This window comes from Calonectris borealis, chromosome 26 (assembly GCF_964195595.1).
Source record: "Calonectris borealis chromosome 26, bCalBor7.hap1.2, whole genome shotgun sequence".
Taxonomy (NCBI): Eukaryota; Metazoa; Chordata; class Aves; order Procellariiformes; family Procellariidae; genus Calonectris; species Calonectris borealis.
Genome location: NC_134337.1, coordinates 1,078,672 through 1,102,559, shown reverse-complemented (window position 1 = coordinate 1,102,559; position 23,888 = coordinate 1,078,672). Strand labels below are relative to the sequence as shown.

The 23,888-nt window shown below is 59.1% G+C and overlaps 1 protein-coding gene across 1 annotated transcript in view; it reads right to left on the bottom strand.

Annotated features, from left to right (window-relative positions):
• Positions 1 to 23,888, bottom strand: part of KIF21B (kinesin family member 21B) — a 40,867-nt gene that overhangs the window by 2,332 nt on the left and 14,647 nt on the right. The window contains exons 2-34 of the mRNA XM_075174481.1: positions 23,256 to 23,478; positions 22,702 to 22,884; positions 19,525 to 19,674; positions 19,155 to 19,289; positions 18,605 to 18,772; positions 17,981 to 18,096; positions 17,168 to 17,363; positions 16,577 to 16,766; positions 16,404 to 16,467; positions 15,696 to 15,920; positions 15,308 to 15,389; positions 14,700 to 14,817; positions 14,198 to 14,389; positions 13,323 to 13,522; positions 13,040 to 13,147; positions 12,532 to 12,600; positions 11,923 to 12,152; positions 11,378 to 11,525; positions 11,087 to 11,281; positions 10,184 to 10,285; positions 9,881 to 10,046; positions 9,522 to 9,582; positions 9,140 to 9,197; positions 8,417 to 8,622; positions 7,856 to 7,930; positions 7,572 to 7,685; positions 6,855 to 6,893; positions 4,928 to 5,064; positions 4,444 to 4,624; positions 3,417 to 3,581; positions 2,766 to 2,883; positions 1,830 to 2,000; positions 1,139 to 1,338 (exon numbers count right to left, since the gene is read on the bottom strand). Of these exons, the coding sequence (XP_075030582.1) occupies positions 1,139 to 1,338; positions 1,830 to 2,000; positions 2,766 to 2,883; positions 3,417 to 3,581; positions 4,444 to 4,624; positions 4,928 to 5,064; positions 6,855 to 6,893; positions 7,572 to 7,685; positions 7,856 to 7,930; positions 8,417 to 8,622; positions 9,140 to 9,197; positions 9,522 to 9,582; positions 9,881 to 10,046; positions 10,184 to 10,285; positions 11,087 to 11,281; positions 11,378 to 11,525; positions 11,923 to 12,152; positions 12,532 to 12,600; positions 13,040 to 13,147; positions 13,323 to 13,522; positions 14,198 to 14,389; positions 14,700 to 14,817; positions 15,308 to 15,389; positions 15,696 to 15,920; positions 16,404 to 16,467; positions 16,577 to 16,766; positions 17,168 to 17,363; positions 17,981 to 18,096; positions 18,605 to 18,772; positions 19,155 to 19,289; positions 19,525 to 19,674; positions 22,702 to 22,884; positions 23,256 to 23,478 (4,785 nt within the window). The remainder of the gene's footprint in view (positions 1 to 1,138; positions 1,339 to 1,829; positions 2,001 to 2,765; positions 2,884 to 3,416; positions 3,582 to 4,443; positions 4,625 to 4,927; positions 5,065 to 6,854; positions 6,894 to 7,571; positions 7,686 to 7,855; positions 7,931 to 8,416; positions 8,623 to 9,139; positions 9,198 to 9,521; positions 9,583 to 9,880; positions 10,047 to 10,183; positions 10,286 to 11,086; positions 11,282 to 11,377; positions 11,526 to 11,922; positions 12,153 to 12,531; positions 12,601 to 13,039; positions 13,148 to 13,322; positions 13,523 to 14,197; positions 14,390 to 14,699; positions 14,818 to 15,307; positions 15,390 to 15,695; positions 15,921 to 16,403; positions 16,468 to 16,576; positions 16,767 to 17,167; positions 17,364 to 17,980; positions 18,097 to 18,604; positions 18,773 to 19,154; positions 19,290 to 19,524; positions 19,675 to 22,701; positions 22,885 to 23,255; positions 23,479 to 23,888) is intronic.

Here is a 23,888-nt window from a genome sequence, read left to right as displayed (position 1 = left end):
ACAAGACTTCCAGGCTCTTTTCCTTTGGCAGGAGGTTGCCCAATCCGTTTTGGGGAGCAGGCAGGCCCAATGGGGCTCAGCCTCCAGCTCACCCCACTGGCAGCAATTGGGGACAAAGGGAAATGGTGACCTCCAGGGCTGACCCTGACAACAGGACTCCTGCACCCCTTGAATGAGCTCTAACTAGGTCAAAGCAGTGACACCGCAGGGAGCTGCTGTGCTTGGTCTCCCCAGGGTATGGGGGTGCTGCTGACTCCCACCCCACCATCCATGCAAGCCACAGCTTCCACGGAGCTGCCACAGTAGACGTGGGCACTCGGCAAGGAAAAAAAAGTAAACCAAAACAATTTGGGGGTATGGCTGGGACAAAGGGGCAAGTCACTTCTAGCAAAGATTTATCAAGTGGGGGAAAACGCAAAATAGTTTCATACCGTGAAGAAGCAGCTCAGACCAGAGAGACAGAAAGAAAAAGAGAGAGAGAGAGGAGCAAAAGCAAGCAACAGAGAGAAAGACAAAGGGAGAAAGAGATGGAGAGAAAGAGAAAAGGAAGGAAAAGACAGAAGAAGAGTGCATGAGCAAGAGAGTCAGAAAGAGCAGGAGGGTCAAGGCAGACTAGTAGCACGGCCCTTTATGGCAAGGACGCGTCGTGGAAGGCAAGGGGTGAGCCCAGGCACGTAATTCCATAACTTTACCCGGCAGTCACTGTGGCACAGATGGGAGGTGGGGAGGAGGAGAGACAGAGAGAGACAGAGAAAAAGGAAGGGAGAAAAGGGACATGGTCGAAAAGAGGATATCAGAGTCTTGCTGCCAAAGAGCTCCCCGAGAGCAGCAGAGGATGCCCAGCCCCGGGAGAGAGGGGTCCCTGCTTGGGGGATAACCCGGCGCGTCACTGGAGCGTGGGACGGCCGGGGGAATAGCTGCTGGCACTGCAGTGGGCAGGCCGTGTCATGGGGCAGGCTAAGGTAGGCAAGATGACATGAAGGAGTGGAGGGACTAGACAGCTGTGAGATTCCCCCCTTCCCTCCGTCCCTGCTCCCTGTCCACTCAGCACAAAGCCACCCAGGCCCGGGGATGACAGTTCAACCCAGGGGTCTCCCACCTCCCAGGGTCTCTGGGGAGCAGAAAGCCCAGGGCTCACCTGGAGGCGGTGAAGATGTGCTTTGAGTTGGTGCAGATGGCGTTGATGGGGCTGTCGTGCCCTTTGATCTCCCCAACTGGGGTGAAGGTGTCCACATTCCAGACTTTGATCATGCCTCCTCGGCAGGCACTCAGCACCATGGGGCGGCCAGGGATGAAGGCCAGGGCACAGACCCAGTCTTTGTGGGCATTGGGGATTTGCTGTAGGTACGGGCAGAGAGCGGAGATCATGACCAACCTTATCTGCAGCACCACCAGCAGCCTCATGCACCCAACCTGGGACGCTCAGATCCTCACTGTCACCCTGGGGCTGATCTGGATCATGGGGCTAGTGATGCAAAGTTAGGAGGCCAAGGGGATGGATTCAAAAGTCAGGACTTGGTTTGTCCCCTGGGCAGGAGACAACAATCCTGTCTTCGGAGAGGAACACAGCACCCAGCACTGCAATTGATGCCTGTGTGCCAGGGGCAGCTGGCAATCCTGAGTGCCCTACAAGCACAAACTTACAGGGGTACAGCGCCACCTCGCACATGCACTGCCAGATTCCCAGGAATGGGAGTGCCCTCCCTGGTTAGCTCAGTGCAGCACACTGGCACCAGGTCCCTGAACAAAGGTCCCTCCAGACCCCCAGCAGCAATACTCCTTTGCCCCACATCACTGCGAGGACCTGTGCGGTATGCTCCCCTCCAGACCTGGATAAGTTCCTGCTGCTCCAGATCCCACTTCTTTATGCCGTTGTCCCTGGAGCCGCTGAAGAGGATATCTCCCTGGATGGCCAGGCACTCGATGCCGTCGTAGTGAGGGGGCTCAAAGTTGTGAGTGGGGCCAATATTGCCCACCATGCCCTCAGCAATCTCAAACACCTGGGGGAAAAACAGTGGGTGAGACATCCCAGATGGCACTGGAAACAGAGGTGACCCTCTCTTGGAGAACATGGCCATCACCCTCCGTTTTCTAGGCTCAAGGCACTCAGAGTGATGCTGGAAACGGGAGTGGGCATTGGCCAGTGGAGACTTTTTTGGGGCTGAGGTCTCACCAGGGGTCCTGCCACCATCAGGGGAGGTCTGCCACCAGAGACAGCCCCCATTCTGCTGCATTTGACTCATGGTGAGCTTTCACACACCTCCATGAGCCAAGCTAACAGCTTGTAGCTGTCAGAAAGTGGGATCCTGCCTCCCTCATCATCTCACCATCCCTCTTCACTCCCACGGTGCCAGCTCCAATTCAACCTGCTAAAAACCAGCAAAAACCTAAAAGGGAGGGGCAAACTCTTGCTGTGCTGGAGCTGTGAACGAGCAGGCACAAAGCATCTGTATCAGTAAGGAGAATAAAGCAGAACAGAGTGAGCTGCTAATCTGGGTCAGCCATAACATGCAAGTCCCAGCCACAGAGCCCGAGGGATGAGAGAAATGCAAATCCATCTCCAAAGGTGCATTTGTATTGTGGACCGAGCAAAAGACAAGATTTGGGGTGAGGAGATACACAAAAACTCACACAAACACTCACATGCAGAGGTGAAAACAGAAATCTGGGCTCAGATTTCAGGAAGAGAGAAGAGACCTCAGGGGTTGCCAACATCTGGGCTTCCCTGTGGGACACAGAGCTCTGCTTTCCAAGGAGGAGAGTACCTTGACGTAGTGATCTTTGGAGCCTGTGACCACCAGGTCATGGTTGCTCGCCGTCTGGTTTACCGTGAGACACATCACAGGCCCGATGTGACCACTCAGCTTCCCGATGGGCTGCAACCTGAGTTCAATAACGTGGGTCAGCCAGCCCCTTCCCGGGTGCTGAAGCTCCTCCAAGGGGTTCTCCCAGGCAGATACCCTCACAGCCCTGGAGCCCCCTAGTAAGGGTTGTTCCCATTGGGGGACTGTGAGCAGGGACACCCCTCTTCCTAGGGATGCCGGGGGAGGAAGGCAGCCTCGGGGCATGCCAACATCTGGCTAAAGAGCCTAGGCTGCAGCAAGGGGTCAGCAGCCCAGCGCCTACCTAGCAGGGAGAAGGGCAAGGGCAAAACCAGGGTGGGTATGCTGCTCATCCCACGTCTTTCCCCTTCGCCTAAGCTCTGCCCACTTCACGGACAAACCCCCCACCCCAAGTAGCTCCATTGCTGCTCATCACCCCTTGGGTCCCATAGGTCCTGAAAGTCTTTATTCCAGGCAACTTCCATTGCTAAAAAGGCTTTTGCTTTCCCTGGGGGGAGTCATTTCAGGCCCCTCTGAGCAGTGTCCACTTGGCATCCATAAGCTGTCCTGCCCACCCCAGTACTACCCCCTCACCTGCTCAGCTCCCAGATGCGGACGGAGTTACCAGTGGCAGCGTAGAGCATGGTGCCAGTGGGGTTGAGAGCAATCTGGTTGATCTGGTGCTCCCCCTGCACACTGGTGACTGTGCGGGTGGTGGTCCCAGCACACGCGTCCCCAGAGATGACCTGTCCAGAAGATCTAAGGGACAGAGAGGTCAAGGGGGGAGGATGAGCAGAGATCAGAGCCACCGAGGCCCCGCTGAGGAACCACATGGGGCTGTTGGCTCCAGGCTGGCACAGGTGGGCCCTAGAGGTATCACAGTCTCTCTGGCCACAACGGGATCAACAAGACCTCTATTCCCTAGGCCAGTACCCTGGCTTGCAGAGGGAACCAAGGATGTCGGATGTGTGCATGACACGGAGCATCCTGCCCTGGTTTCCATTTGAGGGCTGCTCTTCTCTCCTCCCATTCCTTTTTGCTTCCTGCAGGAAGAGCTGGCTGGTGCTGGCAGTCAGCACAGGGAGGCAGAGGTATTTGGCCTCTGCACCAAGGGAGAAGCACCTTCAGGCCAAGGTAGATGAGCTGAGGCTGGATGGAGAAAGGAGCTCTATGCTGGAGCGAGCTGGTAACCCTGGCCTGACATACTCTCCTAACATTTGAGCCCTGGTCCAGACCAGCAGGACCCACAGCTACAGCCTGTCCCATGCTCCTTTCTGGTCCTCAAACTCCTCATCAAGATTTGAATTTCACACTGGAGAGCCTGTGACTTAGCCACGACGCTATGCCTCCTCTACGGAGCTGCTGGCTCTCTTGGCCACCCTCAGAAGTAGCTGCAAATCTCTTCAAAGCTCTTTACCCTGAGCCTTTGCTGCAGGAGGTCCCCGTGGGTCCCTTCACCCCAAGCTCTTTCCCATCCTCCCTGTTCCCTAAGGATGCCGTGCTGCAAACTGGCACTAAAGCAGCTGGTACTTGGCCCCGTCCCCAGCTTAGCAGGTCCTGGAACTGGCCTCTGCAAAGCCAGGGATGCCCAGAGTGCCCAGGGTCCCCGCCTGCCACGTACGTGAGGGTGCGGATGCACCGGGCCGAGTCCCGGATGTCCCACACTTTGATGTACGACGCAGACACAGTGAACACCAGCCCTGTGTGGCTGCAGTACTTGATGGAAACCACGTTGTTTGGGTGACCCTTGAGGGACGCAATTTCTTGGCCTGTCACCAGGTTCCACATTTTGCAGCTCCGGTCTGCGGGAGGAGGAAAGTGCTCAAGAGTGTCAGGCTGGGGGGCAGGTCCGTCCGAGGCCATGGTGTCTTGGGGGCAATACCCTTTCTGAGCATTACCTCCCCCCACCCACGGTGCCAGAGGAAAGGAGCCAGCCAGCCCCAGCACCAGGGCAGTGCAGGGCAAGGCTCCATGCTGAGGACAGGAGAGAGGCCCAGGAGAAACCATCCCCATGGTGCCCGGCAATTCACGCATTCCCCCGTGCTGACCTGCTCCCATAGCATCTGCAGGCCAGCAACCCCCCGTCCTCTCTGTCCATCACGCACCTTTGGACCCAGTGAAAAGCAGCTCGTCGGTGGCATCCAGGCAGAGCACAGGCTTGGTGTGTCCTTCTGCCACAGAGACGCACTGCAGCGGGGCTGTCCGGGCATTCTTGGTGCCACCCACCGGGTTAATGATGCCCCTTGCGTGGGAAAGAAAGAACAAGCATGGTGGGGTGTGTGTGGAAAGGCACCGCACTACACAGTCCCACAGGCACGGGAGAGCAAGAGCTGCCTCTGCCCGAGCATCCTCCACTGCCTGGCAGTGCGATGGGCCCCTCGGTCTGAACCCGGCATGTCTAAGCAAAGCACTTCATGGAAACCCCTGGAATCTCCCCAGGAGCAGCCGCTGCCTACTGCCTCTGCCCCAGCAGAGGCTGCCCAGTGGCCTCTGCTCTCCTCTGAACCTCTCACACCCGGCCAGCACAGACCCAAGGAGCCAGGAGACCCAGCTCATCAGTCCTCAGGTCAGTTTGGGACAAACTGCACCTTCTCCAGCCTGAAACTCTGCTGGAATAAATGTTTCAGGATGCCAATATCCAGCACCCCAGCTCCTTGGAGGCTGTCAGCCTGAGGCTGGTGACATTTGGAGACAGGGCCCCACTCCTTTACATAAGACCACAAAGGTGACAAAGGACAGCACCGGCATTTGCACCCAGTGTCCTTGTCGCAATGGCTGTGGAAGCCCTGCACCCACCACTGGCTCTGGGCAGGAGAGGACCTATCCCTGCTGCCTGTCCCTCTGGACACAGCATCTGCCAATCCCCTCCACTTTAGCAGCGCTCAGGGTGCTGAGGACCAACAGCCCTACCCTTCCAGACCCAAGTGTGCATGGCCACCAACAGCTCTTCCCAGCCGGCGTCCCAAAGCACAGCCTCCTCACGTCTGTGGGATCCTGGCTTGTGCTAGTCTCTTCTTATAGGCAGGGAAACTGAGGCACACGGCTGGAGAAGGGCAGGCCTGATGCCACATAAGGTTTGCATTAGTCATGAGGACAAACACAGGCTCATTAATTTGGGTTTGGAAATCACATGCATGTGATCTTTCTCAGTTAGCAGCTGCACTTACAAACTCAAATTAAACAGTCCTCCCCTGACCCCTAGTGTTTCTACCGGTCTCAACGTGACACGGAACCTAAATGGAACCTAAATGGAAATCCTGGCTCCCCAGGGTGAGATGTTATCGATGGATGTTGCATTGCTGCCTGACAGCAAACTGCCAGTGCCACCTCCCCAGTGACTGTGGGAACTCAGGGCATGGGCAATCTGAGGGGACACCCGGCAGCTGGAGGGCTGATGTACCTAAAGGACAGGGGAAAGGTGGCCCTCGTGTTGGGAAATCTCTGTAGGCAGGAGGGTGCAGTGGGACAAGCCCAGGAGCTCCTTAACCCAAGGCTGAGCTCTGCACCACAACCTGACTTTTGTTTCTTTGGGAAGGAGATCTACCCACCCACAGCCCAGCACCAGGGAAGCACAACCAGGAGTGGGGAGCACCTGGAGATATTTGCTTGGAAGATGCTTCCAAGAAGGACACACTGGGAGCACCCAGGGTTGCTTGCCCCCTTCCCCAGCATCACATCGTCCTGCTGGAGAGCTGGGGGACCAGATGGGACATGGTGGCGTCATGCTGATGAGAGCCCATCAGAGATGGAGGAGAACATGCTACCACCCCAAACAGCCAGTGCCCATAGGTGAACTCAGCGCCACATTTCCAATGGCTGATCAGGGCAGGAATGGTTCGAACTCGCAACCGAGGGAACAGTGTCAGATACTGGAGGTGGTATGCCAGGAGGGGACAGCACACACAAGCTGGGAGGTGGGGGAGAGCAGCAAGATGCAGGTGGAGCATGCAGGGACAGGGGAGAGAAGACTCATGAGACAGAGAGAAGGAGGAGAAGAGGAAGAAGGGATAATAAATAGAAAGTTGTCTATACCTCAGCACCTCCGAGACAGAGGAATCGCTGTCATCAGACCTAGGGGCAGAAAATTAGCAGGATTATGGGAGAGAAAACCCAGACTAGAAGAGGCAGCAGAGGAGTCAGAGATGGAGGATTGTTATTGCATCCAAGCCAGTGTAGGACAGAGAGAAGGAGGAGGGGAGAGAGAAGGAGAAAGAGAAGCACATATGGAGAACCAGAGGAGAGGGCAGAGGAGCAGGAGGGCATGTGAGGATCAGACAGCAGTTCTCCATCAGGGAACGTCAGCGCTGCTAGCAATGCTCCGAGATGAGGGCAGCTGCCCGACCTGCTGCAGGGGGAGGCTGGAGCAGCATTTGTGGGTTGGTGCCAATCCTTCAGATGGGGGTGAGCCCCCATCCCGCCTCACCCCATCCTGCTCCATAGCCTTTTCCAGTGGTCCAAGTCTGGCACTGCTGTGTCTCCAAGCAGGGCTTAGCCAGAGGCCAGGACTGCGAGCTCCTGCAAGCGGCCAGCTCAAAGGAGACACACAGCAGGGCAACGGTCCAGCATGGCCCTTGCAGAGCATCTGCTCCCTCATGGAGAGGAGCAGGGAGCAAAAATGGTGGCAGGAGGCTGGCTGGAGCTGACCCAGGTCCTGTGCTCCTACACCCCACCGTGGGACCTGGTATATGCCATTTGCTGTTATGGTATGGGTTTCCCTCACTCAGACCCTCTCGCCCCACCAGGACTTACTTATCCAAGGCAGACCCTTGGCTCTGGTTGCTTGTGAGACGAGAGAAGACATTGCGGTCGTTGCGAGGACGGGTGGGTGGGGATGAGGGAGGCGTGAAGCCAACATCTGGAGGCCTGAGCCAGGAAGGATTAGAGGGACACATGACTTGGGAATTGCTCACCTGGCAGCTGCCTGGCACACCAGGGCCCAGCAAGAGCTGGCCCAGCCAGCATCTCTCCCCACTTGTCTGGGTCACCCAGCCTCTCCCTGCCCATGTCACCATTTCTCCAGCTCCCAAACTCACCTGGCAGGTTGCCCACGGTCATAGGATTTCCTCCTTGTCAGAGGTGAAGTGTCCGAGCCACGAGATTGCCTGGGACTAAAGCAAGTGAAACAGAGCACAGTGGGTGCCTGCCCCCCCTGCTGGGATCCCTCCATGCTGAACACCCATGTCCTTCCCCAGCAGAGCAAATGGAGAAGTTGGGCTGCCCTGGAGTCACAATCACAAGATCAGAGGATGCCTCGAGTTATCCCATGAGCACAGAAGCTTTTGGCAACCCAAGAAGCCTCCAAGAAGGCTGATAACCCAAGGCAATGAGTTGGGGACCCTTGCATGCCCCCCATCTTTCCCTCCTCCTGGAGTACCCTTCTTTCCACCTGCAGAGGATACCAACATATTCCTAAACACTCTTCAAGTCCCACTGGAGAAATCCACCACTGCTTGCTGCAGACAAGCCTGGATAGTTGCAGAATTGGGCTCACCCTCACCGCTCTGCAACTCCACAGCCAGGGCACAGCTTCCCACCTGCTGGCCCATGCCTCCATGAGCCTCCCAATGCCCAGAGACCCATCACCCCATGCTCACAAGGTGCTTCCTCGCGTGGGCAGGCTGATGGTGCGTGACACCTTCTCCTTGTAATAGGGGTCTCGGATGGAGAAGCTGATCCCATCCTCTTTGATCTCCATGAGGGATGCCAAGGACTTGGTGATGTTCTTGGTGGAGACATCCAGCGTGGGTCCTAGACACTCAGCCGACACTGCCTTCATCTGCCCTGAGAGCTTGGGCTCTCCCTAGAGCAGGGCAGAGGGCTCAGGCACAGGCAGCATGGGGGGGATAGCAGGAGCAGCCAGAGAGCTGTGGGGTGGACCAGCTCATGCTCTCTGGCCGCAGAAGGTTGAGTTCCCCCTGCATCATGCTGGGATGCCCATCACAGTGCCGGCTCTCCATACTCTACGCAAATGTGACAGCCTGTGCAGAACAACGGGCGCTTTCCTCCACCTTTGCCCACAATGGATGCAGCACTGCACAGGGACCTCCTTGGTACCCACTCAAATCCAGAGGGTATTGGCTGATGTGGTGGATGTTTCCCAAGTCTCTGGTGCTTCAGAGGACCACAGGATCAGGAGGCCTGTGTTCCCCCTTGCCTAGAGCTGACCCCACCCAGAGACCAGCCATACTGCCTTATGCCAAGCCTGGCTCTCCACAGGTCAGACTGCAGAGCAGAGGCCTGGAGCATCGCTGAACAACGTGCCCCTCCATCCCTCCTCCCATTCCCTGTGACAGGGCCACACAGAAAGGCCAATTAACCTTGAACTTGAAGTCATCCTGGCTTGCTGAACCCTTCATGGTGAAAGACTGGGAGATGCTGCAAGGAGAAGGGAGCAAAGATGGATCTTCAGTGCCAAACTCCTTTCAGAGAGCCGGCTGCCACCAGCCCACCAGGCTCCTTGGGTCACCCCCTGCTCCCCAGCACCCTTTCTCCAAGGGACGACCTAGTCTTTACTCCTTGCTGGCGTCTAAGAGATACCTCTGCTCCCCTCCCCAAGGACTGGGCACCACAGGAAAGCTTAGGTCGGGCTTTGTTCATCCATGTCCACCTGTGAGGTCCCATGGGTGGCACCAGACATCCTACCCCACCCTGGGCCTCCCCAGCCACCACCGCCCAGGCGGGGCCGGGCTGGGTGCTCACCTGCCATCTGAAGCCAGGCTGAACTCCGAGACCTCCTCGTCCGTGCTGGTGTAGCCATTCTCTGTGCAGGAGGGAGAGAGCCCGTCAGCAGCGCAGAGGGGACCCCATCCTGCCGAGCCCTGCCTGAACCGTGCAGTGGAGGGGACAGCCCGGGCAGTTGGAGGCGGGGACCCGGTCATCGTCCCTGTTGTGTGGTGGGCGGAGCACACGTCTCCACCCCGCATCTCCCCTGGGCAGCCCTGGGCACGCTGGTCCCAGCCGTGGCACCTCCAGGTGTTTCGTGGGGGGCCGGCACGGGTGGGCACCTCGCCCCACAGGCAGCGTGCCTGGCCTGAGGATGCACCAGCCCTGGGTCCCACCTTGCTGGACGTTGTGGATCAGGGCCTGCAGCTCGGGGTGCGACTCAGCCTTCTCCCGCAGGGCGTCCAGGATGGCGTGGTTCTGCGAGGAGCCGGTCACATCCGTCTGCCGCAGGCGCCCCTCCAGCAGGCGGATCTGGGCCTCCTTCTGTGCCACCTGCAGCCCCTGGGGAAGGACAGCCACGCTGGGCCTCAGGCGGGTGTCTTGGGTCCCCACCACCAGGTCCCCACCCTGGCATCCTGCTCCCCTCCCCAGCTGCAGGCAACCCCGTCGTGCATCCGTGTCCCGGCTCGGCCCCGCACCTTGTCGATGGAGGCCTTCAGGAAGTTGTCCAGCAGGAGCCGGGCTTCGGCCAGGGAGCAGGAGCTGATCACCACCGAGGTGTCCGTGGAGTCCAGCTCCTCCTGAAACAAGGAGGGACAGCGTTGGATGCAGTGGGGGAGCTTTGCCACTGGGTGTGGGACAGGCAGAACGGGCACCACGGCCAGCACAGCACCTCCATGGCCCTGCCAGCACTGCCCAGTCCCGGTGCTCGCTCTCCTCAGTCTGCCCAAGTGGCCACTGGGGAGATCCGGCCATCAAGATGGCCAACGCAACCTGAAGGGCTTCTGTGTTGCTACAGGAATCCTGGTGCCAACACTTAATTAGACACTAATCAGCCTCACCTGAATCCACAGCAAACCAGGTCACCGGCCCTGGTTAGTGTGAATTAACAACAGCCCTTCTTCCCCCGCCACCTAGATGACAGCCGGGGACAAGCCAGGGACAGCACACAGCCTCCAGCCCAGGCTGCAGCCAGTAGAGGGGAGCCGGGAGCCGCACAGCATCTCTGCGATGTGCCCAGTGTCAAAACCGGACACAAAACCTGCAGGGTTTCTGCTGGAAAAAAAGCCAGTCCTCCCTGGGATGTTTCCAGCACATGAAACTCCCATGGGGACAAGTGACCACCAGCCCCATGGGCAGGACAGGGGCTGCAGCTTCCCTATATCCTGGGGCGGTGGGGCACGGGGCACCAGCAGCCTGACCATGGACATGCAAGGACCTGGCAGCACTCCCCTCCGCAATTAACCAGCTAATGGGGATGCAGCCCCACTGAGTGTGTGACACAGCTCAGAGGAGGACTCCGGGACGCCCAGTTTGGCCATATCCAAGGACACCCTTGCCTCCCAGGGGTGCTCCTGCTCTCTCCCAGTCCAGCCACCCACCTTGGTCTCCTCGATCTGCATGATGGTGGCCTGGCAGTCGGAAATGCTATCGTTAATGTAGTCGATGTTGGCCCCCAGCACCTCGATCTCCTCGTTCAGTTCCTGCAGCCCCTTCTGCTCCTTGGGGCTCTCTGCCTGCAGTTTTGCCCTCTTACCCAGCAATGCTTCCTGCAGCAGTGCCAGCTCCTCGCGTTTCTGGGGGAAAAGGGAGGGGGATTGGCACTGTCGACATGGCTGTCCCCTGCCCCGCACCCACCACCCAGCCCTCTCTGTCCCCAGTGCCACCGTCACCTTGATGAGCCGCTCCATGTCAGCCTCCAGGTTGACGATGGTCATCCTCTGCATGACGATGTCGAAGATGCGCCGCTCCAGCGACTGCCACTTGAGGCGGGCAGCTTTGCTGAAGGTCTGGCTCGCCCCCTTCTTGGGGAACTTCTTCCTACAGCCGGAGGGGAGAAGAGGCACATGGGCGACCAGCCTGGAAAGCTGTGCTTACCCCAAAAGGATGCCTGGGCTCTGGGCTCGCCAGGAGCAGAGGAGGCATCTGCATTGTTTCTGGATTGCCCAACTTTTCCATCACCTCTTAGCAAAGAGAGGGACAAGAGGTGAGCCCAGCAGGGTTTGTGCCATGGCATTTAACGCTCGTGGAAGGCCAGCACCAGGCTAAAGCCCAGGTGACAGTCAGTCACACGCTGCCAGCACAGCACTGGGTCAGTGGTTTAAGATGGGCCAAATGCACAATAAGAAGCTGGCGTTCAACCTCCGCCACCAGCAAAAAGCCAGACATGGGAGTCCTGGGATGCCTCATGACCCATCCACACAGCCCCTGCCCTGACCTGGTGGGCCGAGCCCCATTCACGGAGGACGAGGGGTCTCCCAGGAAGTTGTTGATTTTTCTGTTCCACTGGCGCACGATGCTGGACACAGAGCGAGCACCAGACTCGGGCTCGGAGGAGGTGGTGCTGGCCGAGACCTCTGCGCCCGAGTCCAACATGGCTGGCTTCTGGCTCATCCTGCCCGCAACCCGGTCTGACATGGGCTTGGCGAGACGGCGCAGCGCCGAGACCTGCCCAGAGGAGGGGCAAAGGAGGGGGTGTCGGACAGGCGTCCCCAGACCATATCTGTCACCGTCACCCCCAGGTCCCCACAGGACCAAGAGCGGCAGCTGTGGCGACCAGAAGCCCCGGGGCCATTTTTGTGCCCCATGGGTTTCCGCCTTCTCCCTGCCACTGGGCTCAGCTGCCCCGGAAGATGGGCAATTCCTCTGCTGCCTGCAACCATCTCCCACCTCGTTACTAAGCCATAAAAATCCTCCCACCCTTTTGGGAAACCCACTCCCAGTGCTGGCACTGTCTGGAGGACGGGGTGTCTCTGAGGCAAGTGCTGGGGCCAGAACCCCCATGGGGGCTGGGGGCTACGTGGAGGCAAACCCCTCCCCCCCTCACCTCCTGGGTTTTCCTCCGCAGCACTATTTCCTGCTGCCGCTTCTGAGACTCCAGAGCCCGGATCTGAAACTGCACAAGAAAGAGAAATCCCTGGGGTCCCGCCCATACACTCCAGCAATGGTTGCAGTCCCAGGGCTCCCACCAAAGCTTGGAGCAGTTACTTTGGCATGAACAGTCTCACTTCCAATTTTAACAGCGAGCAGGTTTCCAGCCTTGAGGCTGGCCCTGATGGCACATTGCCCCCCGAGCATGGCGGGGAGCTCACAGCATCTCCCACAACCATACTGGGAGCTGCGGGAAGCCCTTGGGAGCCATTCAGCCAGGTGTGCTCTGCTCGGGCTGCACAGCCCCTGGCAAGGCTATGGGTGCAGCAGGGCCCCAAGCTTCACCGACCGGTATTTATGAGCACCTCGGAGTGTCAGAGCAGGACAAACATCCACCCCCAGCCAGCCCGGTTCCCCCCCTGCACAGGGACGCCCAGCGGCACGCGGGCAGGCTGGGCTCTCACCTCCTGCCGGCGCTGCTCCTTCTTGAGCTGCGCGATCTCCCGATTCCTCTTTGTCTCTGCCAGCCGTCTCCGCTGCTGCTCCTCCCGCATCTGCTTCATCAGTGCAACCTGCAACAGGAAGGTACTGCGTGTTGGTGCAGGCACCCGACTGTCCCCCGGCACCCACCCACCCGACAGACAGACAGATGTCCTGCACTTGCCACCAGGAGTGGAAAACATCGCTTCTGAGCAGGGAGCCAGACTTCACTGGGGATGCCCTCCCTGCCCTGGCATGTCCAGGTACCTTTGCCTTCTTCATCTCGGCCACCTCCGCCTGCAGCTTCCTCAGTTCCCGCTCGTAGCGCGACTGGTTCTTGAGCAGGCGAGCGTGCTCCTTCTGGGCTGCCTGGAGCTTCTGCAGGTCCCGGTTCATCTCCTTCAGTCGCTTCTCGTAGTCTGCTTTGATCTTGTTGGCTTTCTCCTCCGTGTAGCACTCCATGGTGCCTGGGGGAGCAAGGAGACGGCTTGCGATGGCCATGCACCCCGGACTCCTCCTGCACCCACATACCCTGCCTTGGAGGCACCGGGCACTGCTCCCTCCCCTTCCTGGAGGGTCTCTCCCTCACCCCTCTGCTCTGGCCCCATCACAGGCTGAGGTCTGTCTGGGGGCACCTGCTGGAAGAGATGGGTTAGGGCTCAGTGCAGGGTGGGGGTTACGGGGGGTTACAGCACAGTCACTGGGCTGAGAGGAGCTGCAGACCTAGACTTACAGCCATGTGCATGGGTGATCCTGCCCTGCTGAGCCTAGAGGTCAGCTATACCACTAGGTCTCTGGGGTTTTCATGTGCCCCTCAGCACCTCAGTTTCCCCAAGTGTCCCCATATCTCATGAAGCGGTGTTCAAAGCCAGAAGAGGCTTTGCCTCGCCATCCTTTCCAGCACCTCTCCAGCACCAGTGAGATTAGGAGCTCTTCAGCTGACTAGTCCTGCTCCCATGGCAAGACAAGCAGGGCCTTGGGGGTTCCAGGGGCTCAAGCACAAGCAGGGGGATGGCAAAGCTCTACCAGAGCCAGTGTTGCATGCAGCAGGTGGATGCTTTGGCTCCGAGTCAGCTGGGCAAGAGCAGGGACTGGGGCCCGAAACTGCGGGGATGGGATCCCACAGGCAAGGCGGTTCTCACTGAGGTTCTGCAGGACCCGGTCCCGCTCCAGCTGTGTGTCTCGAATCTTGTTCTGCAGCAGGATCAGCTTCTCCTCGTACTGGTGCTTGAGGGTCTGTAGGCGCCGCTGGCTGTTCTCCAGCTCATCAATCAGCTTCTGCTTGATCTCTATCTCACAAGTCAGATCCGCCAGGTCGGCCTGGAAATTCACAGCTGGAGGCCGGTGGGGGACAGTCAGGCTGGGAGGGATGGGGGAGCATCGCTCCCACGGCCCCACTGAGCCACAGCACAAGGAGAGGGCAGAGGGAGCCGATGGAACCCACATTGCTAGAGAGCAGCAGCACCCCAAAGAGCATTGCAGACTCCCTGCAGCAACCCTGGTGCTTTTCCAAGCCCCCCAGAGGAGACGTGGCTGGGGTGTCCCAGCAGACTCTCCCTTGCCAGGACCAGCGCTCAGTGCCAGGAGACACCAGCAAATATGCACCCCCCTACCCTGGGCTGCATGCGTGGCTCCACACTTTACCCTTCTCCTCTGCATCCGAGTCCGAGTCCACCAGGCTCTCTTCGCTGCCCGAGTCCTCATCTTCATCCTCACGTCCATCCTCTTCCTCACAGCCGCTCTCATCCTGTTCCTCCTCCTCCTAACAGACAAGTGCCTAACCTCAGCCTGCAGCATGGCCTTGCCCTTCCCTCTGCAGCTCTTCCCTCCTCCAAAGCTGAGCTCACCCCACAGCGATGGGCTGCAGTCCCCACAATGGGACTCAGCCTCTGAGGATGCCCGGGGCTGCAGCACCGTTTCTGGACCCCCAGCGCACACTGTTAGGAGGAGCAGCTCTGTGCCCCATCCATCCTTGCATCCATCCCCTCCCAGCTGAGTAGCACTGCATCGCTCAACCCCCATTCACCTACACTTATTGAAACCAAGCCCAAAAAGATGTGGGCTCCTCACTCCACAGCAGGGCTGGCTGGGGAGCATCCAGCTCCCCCCTACTCCAGCATGGAGTCCTCGGCTCCACGACCCCTCCAGCCTGCTTGCAGGGCCAGGCTGGGCTTGGTCCCTCTCCCACATGGGGCGATGACAATGCTCCACACCCAAACACCCCCCTCAGTACGAGCATGAAGCCCACTCACCTCTTCCACCTCGTTCTCATCTGTCTCCTCCCCATTGTCCTGCTGCAGCTTCTGCCGCTTCTTAAATGCTTCCTTCTCTGGGCTGGGGGAGAGCAGAGGAGTGCTGGTGAGTCCCAGCGTGGGGGAGCCCAGGGATGGGTCCTGCTGGGGCCCCCCTCGCCTCCTGCTTTCGGACCCTTTGGGGAAAACAGCCTCTGGGATCGTGTGGTGGGTGAAAAGGAGACCAAGGGCAAGACAGAACTGGGAGGGGAACCCAGGTGTCTGGGCTCTGTCTCGGTGCTCTGGCTTTAGCACGGATGGAGGAAGCAGAATACCCGACCCCACAAGGACAGACAGGGATCTACACACAGCCTCCCCCTTCCCAACATCGCGCAGCAGCTGCCTTCACCCTTTCCTCTGTTGCCTCCTCTCCTTCTTTTTCAGGCGCTCCAAGTCCTGCTTGGCCCGCTGGAGGACATCAGAGGCCTCCATCTCCACCGGGGCAGCGGGGCTGCACAGGCCAGCCAAGCCAGATGCTGGGGACAAGCCCATGGAGTAGGGAGGCCGGGCAGATACACGCGAGAGGCTGCGACGCAGAGACTCATTCATGGACTCGCTCTCCAGGAGCTTCGTCCTAGGGAGTGGAGATGGGGTGTGGTCAAAGAGGGGACATCCCACTGTCCCCGGAGGAGGGGATCTTGCCTGGTTTTAGGATGGTGTGAGCCAGGGACAGAGTCACCACAAAGCCATTCCCATTCATGTTGGGTCAGAAGGTCAGGATGCTGCAAGACAGGGTCCCAGGATCGCGTGAGAGACTGGGATGGACCCAGCTTTGTGGGGCCAGCAGTCCCTGGGAGACACAAGGCACTCCCGCCAGGATCTCCCCCTCCATCAATGGCCACACAAAGGACAACAATGGCCAAAGCACTGCCTGGCACCAAGGTTGGGACTCTTACAGCCCCAGTGTAGCAGCAGTGTAGTCAGCTGCTACTCCATCAGGGCTTATGACTCACCCCAGTGACGCTGGAGGCACGGAGCTGTGAGCCACACCTGGGCTCAGACCCCACCACGGCACCCGCCAACCTAGGTTACTCACCAGCCCCCATGCCCGGCTCACCTCAGCTCTTCAATCTCCCGGATGTAGTTCTGGATGAGAGCGCCAATGGCTTCATTACCATCACCTGGAGGAGCAGAGGCGCAGGTGGATCAACGCAAGACATGGGCTGTATGGCAGCACCCATCCCAGCTACGCTGCTGGTGATACCACGCCATGCACTAGCCCAGCCTCACCTGCCTTGGCCAGCATCAGATTGGCCTCCTGGCTCATGAGGTGGGTGACCCTGCTGTTGATAGCATCGATGGCCTCCTGCATGGCCTTCACCCGCATGCGCAGGGCACTGTTCTCCTTCTGCAGCATGGCGTTCTCGCGGAAAAGGTCGCTGTAGCCCTCCGAGCCATCCTCCCCGATGACCCGCTTGCCCTGTGGGGACAGGAGGGGAGTCCCTGAGCGCAGGGCAAGCTGGGACATGGGGTCCCACCACTGCATCCCTGGGGGCAGCCGCAGCCACCAAAGCAGGGGCAGGGACAAATCTAAGGACCAGGAAGGTCTGAGCTCAACAGGCAGAGGGTGAGAGATGTTTCAAGGCTTCTCCCTGCCTCAGCATCCCCAAGAGACTTGCCCAAGTCTCCTGTGGCAGGGCAGGAGCTGAGCCTCCGTCTTTTAAGCCTCCTGACCTCTCCTAGCAATTACCCCTATCAATAGGGGCAGAGCACAGTAGACAGGAGGGTCTTTCTCGCTAAAACTGCACCAATTCAAACACGAGGAGGCGGCTTTCTGCTCCTGCCTCCATCCCACCTCTGCAGGCTCGCTCGGCCACTCACCGCCTTGTACTCCATCAGCTCCATCTGCAGGCGGGCGATCTCAGCCCGCAGGGCACTGATCTGCTGACTTGTCTTATCCTGGTTCACCACCACCTTGTTCTTGATGTTGCGAGCCCGGTTGGCATACTTGAGCGTGTTAAGGGTCTCCATGAAGTCCCGGTCAGATGGGCTCACGCAGGCAATCATGATGGTTTGGCTTGGGGAGGTGAAGGTCAGGGTGAAGGGACAGTTTCCCCCATGCTGTGCCAACTCGGCACATGGACACTTGGGACCCAGCACAGGCCACATGCCCCCAGACATCCATCCTAGGCCCTTCTGTGTTTTATAACCAAGGTATAAACTGGGTTCAGTCCCTCTCAGGGCCAGAGTACCGGCAAGACCCCAGGAGCAACACATCACACAGCACTGAGAAAAGTCAACCTCCACCAGCCAGCCCACATACACCAGGATTGCTGGGGAAGAATGGGCTCTTCCCAGAAGTACCCCCAAAGCAGGCGGGAATTCAATCCGTCCCACGTCGGGCAACACCATCTGCCAAGTCCCAGATCTGCAAGGGCTCCAGAGTGTTTTGCACCAGCTAATTCTGCCAAAGCTGGTTAATTGGGCCTGGGACTCATGAGGAGCAAAGGTCTTTACATCTGCAAAGTCATGCACTGCCTGCTAGGAGGCATCCCCTTCCCACTGGGCAACCCACGAGGCATTTGAGTCCTGAAATAGCTCCTACATGGCTCCATAGACCCTCAGCCCTATTTGCAGGGGGACAGCCCCTGCAGTCCCCTCCCAGGGGTCAGCCCCAGCCTCGGACCCCCTTACCTGTTGCCCCCAAGGGAATCCTGCAGCAGGCGGGTGAGCTTGGAGTCGCGGTAGGGCACGTGCACAACTTTCTTGCTCTGGTCTCCGAGGGCGCTAATGACATTCCCCAAGGCCAGCTACCAACACAAAGGAGAGCCCCCCCCAGATTCAGCCCCTGCTGAGAATACAGCTGTCACGTAGGCAGCACGTCAGGCCTGGGGCATGTGCTGCGGCACAGGTTTGGAGTGCAACAAGTGGAGGCAGGGGCTTCCCTTGCCAGACTCAGCATTCGCCCCCCTTCCCTGGGCTGTGCTTCTCTCCCACATGCACTGAGAAGCAGCATCGAGCCCTGGACCTTTTTTAAGCTCAAGTTAGCAGACCTCAGCCTTTTCGGGACTTGAACCCTTGCGCCCAGCTGTACCCCGCCCCACTGTCCTGCCCTCAGCAGCGGAGCTGTGCCCTCAGCACTGGCATTTGGATTGTGCGTATTCCTGCCTAGAGGGCCAGGTAGCATAAACCCCAGCAGAGACAGCAGCAACCCCAACAGCCCAGAGCAGCTCCAAGCAGGACCCAAAGGTGTCCCAGGCCCTCCCAGGCAGGCCCTACCTCCCCTCTCCCCTTGCACGCCAGTGCCCGGGGTCGTACCAGCCCACAGTTGATGGAGATGCCTTCCTTCGCTCTCTCGCCGGTAGCACCCGTTCGCTTCAGCCTCTCTGAGCCAGCCAGGTCTACGAAGTGAAACTTGGCCGTGAGGGTCTCATATTCGGTGGTGGGCTGGGCTCCATCCAGGAGGCTGGTCACCTCCCCATTCACCTGCGGCCAGGCACACATGGAAAGGGTCACCACCAAGGACCAGAGCAGACAGGAGCTCCCCTGGCCGCACTCAGATGTCAGCAAAAGCCTGAGCGTTCACCCTCCGCATCCAGTCCGTCAAGGATGGGGGAGAGGATCCCAACAGCAGCTTGCTGTGGGCCATCCCTTGGGCCAGACCATCCCTGCCCTGAATGGAGCTGCTCCAGGGCAGACCTCAGCTCCCATTAAATGTTAATGCTGGCTATGACTGGAAAGAAGAAAGACAAAGCCCTTCCTCTCTTTGAAAGACTTCAAACCCTCTCCCCTTTCCAAGGGACCCACACACATTGCCTGGGTATCAGATCCAGGAACATCCCAGCCATGAGGCTGGAGCACATCTCACCAGCTCTGGGCGGGCGCACACTCTCATCTGGCACAGGTGAATGGTGAAGATGGCGTGGGACCGGGAGCTCTGCACGTTCATCTGAGTGCTGGCAGTGGTGCGGGAAAGAGCGCCCTGCTTTAGGCACTGGATCAGCTGTAACGACATGGGGCAGGGAAGAACGAAACCTCGAAGCACCCTGCTAGGGAGTCAGGACAGCACCCTACCGCAGCCCTATGGGCACACCAACCTCCCCCTGCATCACCCCAGGGCTGCTCTGTCTCGTCCCAGGTGAGATCCCCGCCTCGCCTGGCTGTCCCCATGTAGCGCACCCCTGCCGGTGGGCACCCAGCTGCCATACCTCCTCCACGTCTGCCCATCCCGCACCCACCTCGTCCTGCGAGCTGATGAGGCGCGATGTGACCCCCGTGGTGTAGATGCTCCCACTGGCATCCTCATGGATTTTGATGTTGGATTTGCGGTGGCGTGCGTCAGGGTCACGGGCACTGTCAAACAGGTCCAGGATCTCCTCGTTGTAGAGCTGAGCGGGGTGGAAGTGGGCGCGGGGTGAGTAGTAGTAAGCAGGAAGTTTTAGAGCAACGGGAGCTGCCCTCTGCCATCCTGCTGCTGCAGCCCTGAGAGCCAGGAGGACAGGCTGCACAGCTGGGGGTGCGCGTGTGTTCACACATACAGGCACATGTGTGTGCTTAGGCAAGGCTGACCAGGAGAGCTGATGCGTGTGCAAGTGTAGGAGAGGACGCACAACGTATGCGTGCAGATAGGAAATGATGCACAGGCAAGCTCTGACCTGCATGCATGGGTACCCAGCTCGGACAGGACGCCCAGAAGGGACGGTGCGTGTGTGCACACATGTGCGCAGGCGTGCATACATGTGCCTGTCTGCCACGCAAAGCTCTGAGCTGCAGTCTGGGTTGGTTCCAGCTGCCCGACCCTGTCCCATCCCTGGCCCACACAACCAGGACACTTCCAGAGCCCTATACCCAGAGCCTGAGCGGACACCTGGGAGGTACATATCATAGCCCCCCACCTTCCCTGGTCACCTGGGGAGCCCCCGGCCACACGAGCCAGTGGAGCCCCTCTCCCACCACAGCTCCCTGAGGTCACCTCTGCCAGGTGGAAAGGGGACAAGGGGGACCAGGGAGTGCTGGACAAAGCAGGGAAAACCCTGAGGACCCAGAGCTGACAGAACATGCCCCCATCCATATCTTGACCCTGCAGCATCCTCTCTCACCCTGGGGCGGAGGGACACCCCTGCTTGTCTGTCCCCTTGCCACCACCACTCAATGCCACACGTCACCGTCTTGCACCCACGTCCCAGTGCAGAGAGCAGGGTCACCCAAGGACTGCAGGCTCCTGGCCAACAGAGCGGATCAGACTAATCCATCCCTGGCCACCCCAGGTGCAAACAGGCTCCCTGAGGGTTTAAACCCCGTTCTAACAGCCTGCTCCCAGGAGGAGAGTCACAGGACAGGGATCAGCAGGGCCAAATCCTGTGCTACTGCCAGGAGAGCAGGGTTGGTAACCAGTGTCTGATGCGGCCACATGCCCACGCTGGCACAGGAGAGCCATTAAAGCCACAGAACCCTCCCTGGGTTGCCTGGATAAGGGTGGCCGTAGGACATGTCTCGGCGCAGTGGCACAAGAGCTCCTGGTTTGATGACCATGTCTGCAAGGTGGACCAGTGGGCAAAGCCCTCGACCGGCTCCAATGCCTTGGTCACCGGGCCATCAAGCAACAGGTTTTTACTCTCCCCCACACTCTCCCAAGGCCCTTGGAAAGCCTTCAAGCCCCCTCAGCTGGTAGATGGCCCCCCCACCCTGGGGCTGCCAGTGTCCCACTGGGCACGGCTGGCCTGGGGAGCATGACCATGAGTGGCTTTGAAACACAGCAGAGGAAGCCTTGTTCCCATCATCCATCACAGCCACCGGACAAACATTTCGAGAGCCAAAACCACCAGGGGTCAGAGGTGGTGAAGAGAGAGAAAGGCCACAGGAAATCCCCACAGCAGTTGGTGTGATCCCATGCAGGGCCATTGCTCTGTCACCCCCAGGTGCCCCTGGGGTTGCGCTGGATCTCTTGGTCTGCAGAGATGCTACGTAGGATGGCCTGGGACAGAGGCAGCACAGGCATCCCCTCCCCAGTGTTCATCCTTCACGTGTCCCAGCCACAGCTAACAGGTCATCCAGCTCCTTGGGGCAGTGTCAGGTCATCCCAAACTGAGTGGGAGAAACTGAGGCAAGGGAAACTATAGCTGGACAGCAGAGGATCTCCTAAAGGGCAGATACAGGGGGCTGAGAGGGAAGGAAAAGTGTGTTGCATAGGGTGAGGAGACACACATTGGCTGAAGGCCAATATCCAATCCTATAGCCCAGGGAAGGCAGGACTATGACCTGGACCCATCAGGGTTAGGGGACTCTCCAGCAGGGAGAAAACCTGACCAAGGTTCATTCCCCAGAAGGACTTCAGAGCAGGCAGGAAATTGTCCCCACTTCCATCCCAGCCCACAGGTTCCCCAAAGTGGAGCCCCACAAGGCTGAGGATGCACGGGAAGGCAGCCAGGAGCTCGGACAGGCCGAGTGATGGGGAGGGAAGGACGTGGCGGAACACAACAGCACCATAACAAGGGCTCTGCAGATGGAAAGCTGATTGGGAAGGATTTCTCCGGCAAGGAGGTCAGCCCTCCAGGCTAGGAGGTGACTTTGGGCACTGCTTCCCCTCTCCAGGCCATGAACATCTGGAGGAATCCAGATGTGATGGCCACCAAAGCCACATGGAGGCAAGATCACAGCATGTGGGGCCTCTCTGCCTGCCTGTGTCCTCCGCAGGGTGTACCCCAGATTGGGATACCAACCAGATGAAGTTTGTTCAGGAGCTCAGCTTTGCTCAACGCCACCCTATGTTTTCTCACCAGGGCCTTAAACCAGTTCCCATCTTGAACTTCTTTGCACTTTCACCCAGGACCAGCCCCCAGGAAAACCACTGCAGACACACAAGGTCCACAGGCTTTCTGGGACAAACTTCTCCAGGGAAAGAAGCAGTTAATAGAAGAGGCTTTTGAAATGGAGAGGCCAAAGCAGAGGCAGGAGAGGATGCAATGAAGCATTCTCAAGGTCAAAGATGCAGCAAAGGACATGGGAAATAACACAGCCCTTCCTCAAATCCCCACACGAATGGCACTTTTTCCTCTCCTTGTTTCACTGGGAACGCTGGTCCAGACCCAGGGGGGCAGGTATGCCGCTATCCTCGACCTCAAACAGGAGTAAGCGAGCCCAGAGCCCCCTGAATCTCCAGGGGACCAAGGCATAAGCCCCTTCCCCACGGAGGAGGCTCCCTGCAGCCAAGAAAGTGCCACTCCAGTTTGTGGCCATCATGAGGTCCACAACATTCAGGAGCTTTGAGTCTCCTCTGCCCTGGCACACATCCCTGGCCACATGCCTGCTCAGGTGGGGAGCAGCCAGGACATGGAGGACTCAAGGAGCCCAGGACATGGGAGCTGAGCAAAGGACAGGACAGAGACACAGTGTCACCCAGACCTGCTGTCACCCACCTCCAGGAACTGGGCACTGACTTTGAACTCGGGTGCCGCCACGCCCTGACTCTGCGCCACCCGCTTGCGCTCCTCGATGCCGCTGAAGAGGTGGCTGATGGCCCGCGGGATGATGCCCTGCTCGTCCTCAGAGATGTTCATGTCAAAGCCAGTGCCCATGGTGTATGTCTTTCCCGCGCCAGTCTGCGAAGAGGCAGCAAGGGGGGAGCTGGCTGTGCCCTCCCAGGCTCAGCTCTGTCCGCTGCACCCCACACTTCCCCCTGCCACCCCAGGCTCCCCAAACGCCTCTGCTGAGCCGCTCTGATCCCCACCACCACACCGGCCCCCATGCTCTCACCCTAGCCCTGCCTCCCTCTCCTCCAACCCAAGGCCACCCCCTGCCCCAGCTCTCACCCAGCCCAGGGACAACTCTCTGTCCCCTCCACACCCAGGGAGCTTATACACCCCCCACCTTCCCCAACCTCTGCAGGTGCCATCTCAGCATCCCCAGCACCCGGCGCTGCAGGAGAACCCAATGCCCATGCCAGAGCCCAAGGAGCAGGCAGAGCACGTACCTGGCCGTACGCCAGCACGGTAGCATTGTAGCCCTCGAAGCAGCCTTCAATCAGCTTGCCCACGCACATCGTGTAGATCTGCTCCTGCCACGTGTCCAGGTCAAAGACAAAGTCGTAGGTGAAGGCCTTGTCCTTCCCCAGCAGCACCTGGGGCTCGCCGGGCGTCACCGAGGTGCAAATGTGACATCCCTCTATTTTCTCTTTGGACAGTTGGGGACGGATCCTGCAGAAAGAGAAGTGGGCTGAGGGCAGCCTTGGGGCTCACCCCGGTCCTGGGGGACACGAGCCTTGTCCTGAGGATGCGAGCACGGCCCATGCTGGAACTGTGACTGCTGCGGGCAGGGGACCAGCAGCACCTCTGCCTGCAGTGTGGAGCAAACAGTGCAAGGGATGCTTCAACCCCTGCACCCAGCAACAACCTTGACCTGTTTGTGGCTGAGAAAAGAGGTTGGTGCATCCCAGCGATGCCACCAGCCACCTCCGCAGCTGAGGTGACAGGCAGGGCTGGGTACCACGGCGCAGACAGACCCAGTAACGACATGCAGCCTACACTTCAAACTGCCCTTGCACCAACAGCTGAATACGGCCCAGCACGGCCCATATGGGGCCAGCCAGCCTCCTCACGCCTATGCT